General features: G+C 47.8%; 1 protein-coding gene across 1 annotated transcript in view; it reads left to right on the forward strand.

Annotated features, from left to right (window-relative positions):
• nacc1a (nucleus accumbens associated 1, BEN and BTB (POZ) domain containing a) overlaps positions 1-10,346 on the forward strand; it is a gene marked incomplete at its 3' end in the record, with an annotated part of 40,332 nt that overhangs the window by 14,156 nt on the left and 15,830 nt on the right. The window contains exons 3-5 of the mRNA XM_080523033.1: positions 1,172-1,447; positions 4,885-5,542; positions 5,897-6,064. Of these exons, the coding sequence (XP_080379159.1) occupies positions 1,172-1,447; positions 4,885-5,542; positions 5,897-6,064 (1,102 nt within the window). The remainder of the gene's footprint in view (positions 1-1,171; positions 1,448-4,884; positions 5,543-5,896; positions 6,065-10,346) is intronic.

Genomic DNA, 10,346 nt, shown 5'->3' on the forward strand with positions numbered 1-10,346 from the left:
ATCTAAACTAGTCTACTAGTGACTGACTAACTGAAAGCGGCAAGTAACAGGCACTTAACGTTACATGTTGTAAGGCTGATCTGTGCACGATAGTGCTGCATTTTGACATAATTCTTATCGCATCCCCCCGCTGATCTGTATAGCGGGGGGAATCTTATGACACGTAACTCCTCCTACAGTCCCGGGTCGTTCCTGTATAGTGGAAAACGTCTCGTACCCAGAACTGTTCAAAAGCGTGCCGAGGCGAGCCGTGCCGTGCCGGTCAATGGAAAAGCGCCACATGTAGCCTACTGCTGAAATGCGCGGAATCAACTGAGAAACAAGATATCACTCTGAATTAATGTATATGCAATTTCACAGACACTCTGCCACATACAAAGTATTTTCTTAATACAGGAAGTATTCAGACCCCTTCACTTTTTCCAGATTTTGTTGTGCCATAGTCTAAATTTATAATCGATAAAAAGCACAATACCCCAAATGACAAGACGAAAACACGTTTTTTAAAAATTAGTTTGCAACTTTATTCAAATGTATTAAAATGTAAATCCAGAAAGGTGAGTCAGTGGCGTGGTCTGGGATAGTCCCAGGGTAGTTGCCTCGATGAAAATGTCACAAATCACACATTCTATGAAGATGTGTTATTATAGCATCTCATGTAAATGATCTGTTATTACGCCATGTGCATATTATTTGCTATTTTTCTGATCTCTACTGTCGTGTATGAAAAGCTGTTCATTTTACATATGAAAGCTAAACGTTTAAAAGGTGCCATAATGCATCTTATATTACTTGTTAAACTAGTTAGTTAACTGTTGCAGCACACAATCGGCATTTGTTTTGACGTGAGGAGCAAAACACGGGTTTTGGTGGAAGTCAAATTCCATATCACAGTGTGGATTATACCGCTATAACTAAAAGCAGTATACCCTACGCAAAACTACATGCTACATCTATAAACGACTGTGAGAGAAACTATATTAAATTATTTTAAATGTAATCATCTTTGTTCTAGTCGTACATTACGTTCTTCTTTTCTTTTTCTTTTATCTTCACACTTGCTTTGGCAGTGTAAATTTATGTTTCCTATGCCAATAAAACCCTTTAAAATGTCAAATTGAAATTTAATTGAAACTAAACAAACTCACCTCCTCTCCTCCTCCTGGTCCAGGCCCACAGAGCTGTGCTGGCAGCTAGCAGCTCCTACTTCAGGGACCTGTTCAGCAGCGGGGGAGGAGGAGGAGGAGGGGGAGGGGCCAGCAGTAAGAACCCCACGGTGGTGGAGCTGCCTTCAGCAGTCCAGCCCCAGAGCTTCCAACAGATCCTGGCCTTCTGCTACACGGGCCGCCTCAGCATGACGGTGGGAGACCAGTTCCTGCTCATGTACACCGCAGGCTTCCTGCAGATCCAGCAGATCATGGAGAAGGGCACAGAGTTCTTCCTCAAGGTAAACCACTCTCATCTCCTCCCCAAGGAGGACCAGGCTCAAAAGCTCAGAATCGTACACTTCAAACTTATAGTAATTGTTGAAAATCCAAACTTTTGGAGTGGAGAGCTGAAAGTAAATGCTTCACTGTCCCAATACTGTCAGAGGGCACTGTACTTTCAATGAAAAAATCTTGTAATTTCCAGCTTATTTAGAAGTCGTTGAGAATCGATTTGCAGAGTCATTGCATTGTAATTTGTTTTATTTACTTCCTGAATTTTAATTAAACTAAATTCAAAAAGCTTCCAATTGGATTCTCATCCATTCCAATTCATATCCTCTCCCGTATAAAGCTAGCCCAGGTGGCAAATGAGAGTTGTCAGTGAACTTGCTGTAAACGTTTTACACGATAAGGGCTGATGCATTTGTCACAGCCTCCATAACATATTTACACATTATTTCCATGTGTACACATAGTAATCTAAATATTATTTACTAATAATACTACTACTACTACTACTACTACTACTACTACTACTACTACTACTACTACTACTACTACTACTACTACTACTACTACTACTACTACTACTACTACTACTACTACTACTACTACTACTAATAATAATAATAATAATAATAATAATAGATTTAATTTAAAAGCGCCTTTCTCAAAGTGTACAAAAAAAAAAGAATCAGTCAAAATAAAAATGGTGGAAGAGTTCAGGCAACTATGGGGGATTGTCTTCCTCAGGACCCATGCCATGCTGTACGAAGGCCAGTCTGAACAGATGCGTCCTGAGTCTGGTCTTGAATGTATTGAGAGTATCAGCATCGGATGGCTGGTGGAAGGGCACTCCACAGCTTGGGTGCAGCAACAGAAAAGGCTCGGTCACCAAGTTTGCCTTGCCTAGTTCGGGGTATGACAAGGAGGTCAGTGTCGAAGAATCTGAGACCACTTGCAGGAGTGTAGGGTTGGAGTAGGTCAGTTAGGTAGGCAGGAGCCAGGCCATGGTGCCTTAAAGGTGAGCAGGAGGAGCCAATGAAGTTGTTGCAGGGTGGGGATGATGTGCTGCCAGGGTTAGGTGCTGGTGAGGATCCTGGCAGCTGAGTTTTGGGCATATTGTAGCCAATTCAGGACCTTGTTGGAAACACCAAGAAGGACTCCATTACAATAATCCAGACATGAGGTGACAAAAGCATGTATTAATGTTTCGGGGGAGGTATCAGAGAGTGAAGTGCGGAGTCGGAATACGGTTTTGAGATGGAAGAAGGCAGACTTGGTGACGACCGTATGTGGGGTTCAAAGGAAAGGGTTGGGTTCAGCAAGACCCCCAAGTTCCTAATCTCAGAGGAGAGGCAAATGGAGCAGCCGTCGATGGTGAGGACGAGGTTACTGATCTTTTGAAGGAGGGTCTTGGGTGGAACAACCAGGAGTTCTGTTTTATTGCTGTTGAATTTGAGAAGATTGGTGGTCATCCATTCTTTCATTCCACGGAGGCAGGAGAAGAGGGAGGGGTGAGGAAGGCCGGCAGAGGGTTTAGTGTGAAGGTAGAGCTGGGTGTCGTCAGCATATGTTTGGAAGGCCGTGTTTCCGATTGATCTGGCCAAGTGGGAGGAGTTAGATGGTGAACAGTAACGGGCCAAGAACGGAGCCCTGGGGGATGCCTTGGGCGGATTTGGACCATCCAAGGGGCATGTGATGCCACCTGTTGGACTGGTATGATTTGAACCAAGCCAGGGGTGTTCCGGTGATACCAAGGGTCGTCTCAAGTTGGTCAAGGAGGATGGTGTGTGAGATGGTGTCAAAAGCCATGGAAAGGTCAAGTAGAATGAGTATATTGGTATTGCCATCAGCAGCAGCCAAGAGGAGATCATTGACCACCTTGACCAGGGTTGTTTCAGTGCGTAGCTTTGCCCTGAATACAGATTGTAGTGGTTCAAACTGTTTGGTGGTGTGACATATGGTTCTGCAGCTGAGAGGCAACTGCACGTCCTAGAATCTTGCTGAGAAAGGGGAGGTTGGAGAAGGGTTTGAAATGACTGATGTTGTCTGGGTCCAGGCCCTGCTTCTTTAAGATGGGTGTGACAGCAGACAGGTTCTGTACAGTGGTGACGGAGCCAGTTAAGATAGATGAGTTGATGATATCGACCATGAGGGGGCAGAGGACAGGCAGGCTAGCCTTGACCAGAGAAGTGGGCATGGGTCCAGGGAGCAGGAGGACGGCCTGGAACAAGAGACCAGCTTCATGATGTCCACTGGGGAGAAGGCAGAGAGGGAACAGCTGTATCAGCCGGAGGGTAGGTGAAGCATGAGGGGGGGGGGGGGGGGGGGTCGGCTTGAGCTACTGGTAGATGCCATCAATCTTACTTTGAAAGAAATAGATGAATCTGTTGCAGAGACCAGAGGACGTGGAGTGGAGGGAGTTGTCAGGGTCTGGAGGAGTCTATTATTGGTGGAGAAGAGAACTTTGGGATTTTCTTGACCTGTGGATATCAGATTTGAGTAGTAAGAGGATTTTGCTTGTGTGAGGGCAGATGTGTAGGTTGTAATGTGTTCTAATTAGGCCTGGGTATGAACGGTCAGACCTGTTCTCTTGCAAAATGTCTCCAACTGGCGACGCCTGGCCTTCATGGCGTGAAGCTCAGGTGTATACCAGGGGGCGGTGTGAGAGAAGGTGACAATGCAGGTTTTGAGGGGTGCCAGGGAGACCAGGGTGGCAGATAGGGCTTTGTTTTAGGAGGTCACCATCTCGGTGGGAGAATGCAGCTGTGGGACAGGGGTGAGATGGGAGTTAAGGACGTTAGTGAGGTCCGTGGGGCTGATATTTGAATATGTTCTATAGAAATAAATATGCCTTTTGCCTTTTTTTAAACTTTAATCAAATAAAATAGTACACAGGTTACAGTCAGGATAAAAACAGCAGTAACACAATAATAAATAAACAAACTAACACAATTTAAAACATTGAGTGGGTTATTTAGCAGATTAGCTGGCAAGCGACAGCAGGCTCTCAGGTGGAGTGGACAGATTACTTGCACGCGAGGGTTTCTAGATCGCAGCCCACTGCGATATTGAAGCCTGGATTTCTTCAGATCTCGACCCACTGGACGCTATCAGGGCCGTGGCGAGGGGAGGAAATGCATAACTGCGTGATTGATCACCTCAGCGCGTCACCAAGACACCATTCAAGTCAATAGGAAGGAATCAAAGCTCTCGATAATCCACTACGCACGCCCACATTTTTTTTTACTATACAGTAAAAATCGTAGAATGGTCAAATCTAATAGTGATCATCTAGGTAGCAAGAAAATAACTTTTTCAAGACGAAAAGCGGCGACAAAAAGTTTGTTAGTGAACTCTCGCAACGCGTAATGTTTGTTTAGTACTGTTGATGTACAGATTATACGTGATAAGGTACATTATCTCATTGACGGTCTGTCCACATTCCCTCTAGGTGTCCTCCCCCAGCTGTGACTCCCAGGGCCTGCACCCAGAAGAGGCTCCGCCCTCGGAGCCCCAGAGCCCTGTCACTCAGACCGGAGGGGGGGGCGGGGCGGGGGCTCGGCCCGCCTCCTGTCTGACGCCCCTCCCCCTGGTGTCTCGCGTGAAAACGGAGCAGCAGCAGCAGCAACAACAACAACAACAACAAAGCCAATCGGAGGCCTCGCCTTACTCTGTGGTCTGCACCCCCGTGGCCAAGCGGCTGTGGGAGGGGGGCAGCAGTCGAGACGGGACGGGGGGGGGCTCGGGGGGAGGAGGAGGAGGGATGAGGAAGGCCGCGCGCTTCTCCCAGGAGGCCGTGCGGGGCAGCGCCATCCAGAGCCCGGGGGTGCTGGGACTGGCCATGGGCATGGGGGGCACGGGCGGGACGGGAATGGGGGTCGGGGGGGGTCACGGGAGCGGCACCAACGGCAGCTCGGTCGCCATGGGCAACGCCACGTCGGAGGGCGCCAGCCCCGGGACCATGAGCGCCTACACCAGCGACTCGCCCATCAGTTACCACGACGAGGAGGAGGAAGAGGAGGAGGCCACGGACGAAGGCACGGAGGAGCAGTACAGACAGATCTGCAACATGTACACCATGTACAGCATGCTCAACATGGGCGCCGCCGGTGAGAGAGAGAGAGAGAGAGAGCTACTTAGACTCTGGATGTACAGCATGCCCAAACTGATGGTGTTTCTCTCTCTCTCTCTCTCTCTCCCTCTCTCCTTCCCTCCCTCTCTCCCCCTCTCCCTCTCCCTCCCTCTCTCCCCCTCCCCTTCGCTCCCTCTCTCCCTCCCTCCCTCCCTCCTTCCCTCCCTCCCTCCCTCCTTCCCTCCCTCTCTCCCCCTCCCTCCCTCTCCCCTTCACTCCCTCTCTCCCCTCCCCTCCCTCCTTCCCTCTCCCCTTCTCTCCCTCCCTCCCTCTCTCCTTCCCTCCCTCCCTCCCTCCCTCTCCCTCCCTCCCTCCCTCCCTCCCTCCCTAGCTGGTGAGCGGGTGGAGGCCCCGGACCACTCAGAGACACGGGGGCGGATGCGGGGGCGACAGGACCTCTCGTCTCTCCCCGCCGAGCTCATCACTCAGATAGGCAACCGCTGTCACCCCAAACTGTACGAGGAGGGGGACCCCGCTGAGAAACTAGAGCTCGTCTCAGGTATGCGTGCGCGCGATCTGCAAGGCAAGGAGCAAAAGGAAGGGGCTAGTGCCAGAAATGGAACTAGGCCTTGTTGAACTAGGATACCCTCCCAGACTGATGATGAGATAAAGCGAAATAAGACCAACATTTTGGGTAAAGTCTGTTCAATGATACTTTCCCGGTGAACATTTTGTCTAGCCAGTCAACGGTCCCTGGATAGCTAGCCTGGCCTAGCCTGTCTGTAAACGGTCCCTGGATAGCTAGCCTAGCCTAGCCTGTCTGTAAACGGTCCCTGGATAGCTAGCCTAGCCTAGCCTGTCTGTAAACGGTCCCTGGATAGCTAGCCTAGCCTAGCCTGTCTGTAAACGGTCCCTGGATAGCTAGCCTAGCCTAGCCTGTCTGTAAACGGTCCCTGGATAGCTAGCCTAGCCTAGCCTGTCTGTAAACGGTCCCTGGATAGCTAGCCTAGCTTGTCTGTAAACGGTCCCTGGATAGCTAGCCTAGCTTAGCCTGTCTCTAAACAGTCCCTGGATAGCTAGCCTAGCCTGTCTATAAACGGTCCCTGGATAGCTAACCTAGCCTAGCCTGTCTGTAAACGGTCCCTGGATAGCTAGCCTAGCCTAGCCTGTCTGTCAACGGCCCCTGGATAGCTAGCCTAGCCTAGCCTGTCTGTCAACGGTCCCTTGATAGCTAGCGTAGTCTGTCTGTAAACGGTCCCTGGATAGTTAGCCTAGCCTTGCCTGTCTGTAAACGGGCCCTGGATAGTTAGCCTAGCCTTGCCTGTCTGTAAACGGTCCCTGGATAGCTAGCCTAGCCTGTCTGGGGAGGCTGCCCTGGCTCAGCCTGGGTATACTGTGTAAAAAAAAGAATTAATAATAATAATTCTTCCTTCCTCTAGCATTCTTGACTGCCAATGGCCTCTGGCCCGAGCACAGCTGACTTTTTCTTGCGATGACTGATGGCTAGATAATTCACTTCCTTGGACAAATGTAATTGTTGCACGTCGCTTTGGATAAAGGCCAACAATGTAAATGTACTCTGGTACATGTCCTTAAACAACTGGGCTATAAGGCACTGGTATGGAGATAAGGCAGCAGTAGCACATGTGACACACACGGGGGTTAATATTAGCCCAGTCAAGGCCGTCCTGTGACTAAAGCCTTGTAATCACTACCCCAGCCTCAGCTGTGTGTCATCCTACATGTGTGGAGGGACCACCTAGAGAAAGGACTTCAGTGTGTCACCTGTTGTCTCGACCTTGATGTCAATAGTGTTTCTGCTTATCGTGCGAACCCAGAATGTCTGTGGTTGCATGAACATACACTCACTGAACACTTTATTAGGAACACTTGTACACCTTCTCGTTCATTCAGGTGGTGTAATGGTGTGGGGAATGTTTTCTTGCCACACTTCTGGCCCGTTAATACCCATCAATCATGTCTTGAATGCCACAGCCTATTTGAGTGTTGTTGCTGACCAATGTGCATCCCTTCATGGCCACAATGTACCCATCTTCATGATAAGGCACCATGTCACAAAGCAAAAATAGTCTTAAAATTGTTTCGTGAACATGGCAGTGAGTTCAGTGTTCTTCAGTGGCCTTCCCAGTCAGGATCTGAATCCAGTAGAACACCTTTGGGATGTGGTAGAACTGGAGATTCACAGCTTGAATGTGCACCTGGAAAATCTGCAGGAAATGCGTCATGTCATCATGGACCAGAATCTCAAAGGAATCTTGTGGAATCAATGCCATGAAGAATTGAGGCTGTTTTGAGAGCGAAGGGAGGCCCTACCCAGTATTAGTATAGTGTTCCTAATAAAGTGTTCGGTTTTATTGTTACGTCACATTACAAAGGTTTAAGGTTTAAGAGAGTCTAATTCTTAGGCTTCGGTTCCTGACATGAAGCACAAGCACAAGACAATAAGGTTCAAGATAAAATAGTGACAATAGTACAAGACATAAGTGAGACAATTGGAAGTTTATTTTGAGACGAATGCTTGTCTGTATTTTGCCTAACGTTGTGTGTGTGTCTGCCACTCATCATGAAACTAGAAGCAGTCAGACAAATAGCCCTGGTCAAGGTTCAGCATCTGTTTTCTAATGTACACATTCCACGCAAGTCTCTACGTGAAATGAACGATAAGACCGTACTTTTGTTTAGAAAATGGACTGGACTGAACACTCATACCACACGTGACATCATATTCCACAGCAAACAGGCGGGCGGACTCGGAGTTCCTAACTTTGAGTGGACTTATTTTGCCACCAGACTCAGCCATCTCCTGAACATGCTGAACGACCAGCACGACCAGTGTTTGAGGGAGATGGCTAGAGCCTCACTGTTCTTGGACTTAAGGAGACGCAAGATCCCCTTGGCGCGTCCATCAGAGTCTAGTTTCCTGGGATTTAAGAGGAAAGCCAGTGGAAAGTTGGATACTCACTCCCCAGGATTCGGAGTGTGGTCTGACTGGCCTGACCTCAACGATCTCTGCGGCCCTGGAGTGGGTGGGGTCGAACTCAGTGGCGGTGGCTGTCTCTGAGGAGATCATCACTGACACCCAGCATCTCAGTGAGGGCAACCGTTAACATCTGTGGGACAGATCATCTTCTCTCACCAGTCAATACCCGGGGACACCTCATGATGGCGCTACGACAAAGACAACGACAGCACTGGACTGAACTGAAATTGCAAGGGAAGCTGGCATGTCTCCCTGCTGCTGATCACTCTGTCAAAACTGATTCATGCCTTTGTCTCAAGCCGGCTCGATTACTGTAACACACTTTTTACTGGCCTTCCTACAAAAACGACTGCAAGACTTCAGCTCATTCAAAACTCTGCAGCTCGACTTCTAACTAGAACCAAGAGGAGAGAACACATTACTCCGGTCCTAGCTACTCTGCACTGGCTGCCAGTAACATGTAGGGTTGATTTTAAGGTCCTCCTCCTTATATACAACGCCCTTAATGGGCGAGGCCCAAAGTACATTGCTAATTCCCTTGCCAATTATGCACCCTCAAGAACACTAAGATCATCTATCGCAGGTTTATTAGAGGTTCCCAGCAACAGTCAGAAGAAGATCGGGAGCGCAGCCTTTGCCAACTATGCCCCAAAGCTTTGGAACACATTACCTTTAGAGATCAGGGAAGCCAGCTCACTAAATATTTTTTAAAGAAAGCTAAAAACGCACTTCTTCAATATAGCCTTCAACTAGCTTATCTGCACCTGCCCACTGCTCATTTGCCAGCTATTGCACTCCTTTAACTAGCTCATCTGCACCTGCCTACTGCTCATTTGCCAGCTGCTGCACTTTAAATGATTTATCTATTTATTTATTATATTTCTACACAGTAATGCACATGGTCTTTAACTCCACAGACTGTGGGGGGATAACATTGCTACCACAAAGCCAAGTTGGGCTACAGATCCAGTTGACTGGGATTTTGCGCTGCTGTGTCTAGAGACAGACGACAGTTAGGCTACAAATCCAGTTGGTTAAAATACTGTGATCTGACACTGCCGGATCGATGAGAAAGAGGTGATTGTACGTTGTCAGAAGGTTTGAGTAAGTGCAAAAGAAAGAAACTGCAATGTTGATACTGGATTTTTGGTGCAAGGTCAGCCATGTTTGAACTTGAAAGCCAGTGAGAAGTACAGAAAGACTGTGTAAGGTAGGGAGATGAGAGGGATAGGGAAAGGTATTCTGCTGATGAGAAGATGGATAGCGGTTACTAAGTGTTAAGGCAGAGGTATTTTGTTTCTCCTTTTCTCTTTTTTTATTTATTGTATTTTATCTTTACCTTTTCTTTTACTGTTTTCCCCTGCTTTTATATATTCATTCTATGCTATGTTTTATTATATTCACTTCATGTTCTTAGTCCTGTTGTAAAGCACTTTGAGCTGCATTTCTTGTATGAAAGGTGCTATATAAATAAAGCTTTACTTACTTACTTACTTACTCTCACGCAGTGTTCAAAAGTGTAACTCTTGACGAGTGTATTGTCACCTTCACGTTAAAAGCTAGGCTGCAGGTTTTACCAACGAAGCTTAACCTCTCCATCTGGCTTCCTGACAGTCATAGCCCACACTGCATACATCACAGTCACCAGCAGATAACTGAAACCATGCCCCACATCTTAAATGGTTGTCATGCTTATAAAGGGCTCTATATGTAGGCATGATCGAATTGTGGATCTGATTTCAGAGGGTGTCATTCCCACATTCAGGCCTGCCGCAACGCTGTACAAGCACTCCACTGTAAAACCCAGCATGTTCAGTTTGTGTAGTGACGAAGAGTCATT

The sequence above is a fragment of the Nansenia antarctica genome (genome assembly GCF_963989245.1).
Source record: "Nansenia antarctica genome assembly, chromosome: 2".
NCBI lineage: Eukaryota > Metazoa > Chordata > Actinopteri > Argentiniformes > Microstomatidae > Nansenia > Nansenia antarctica.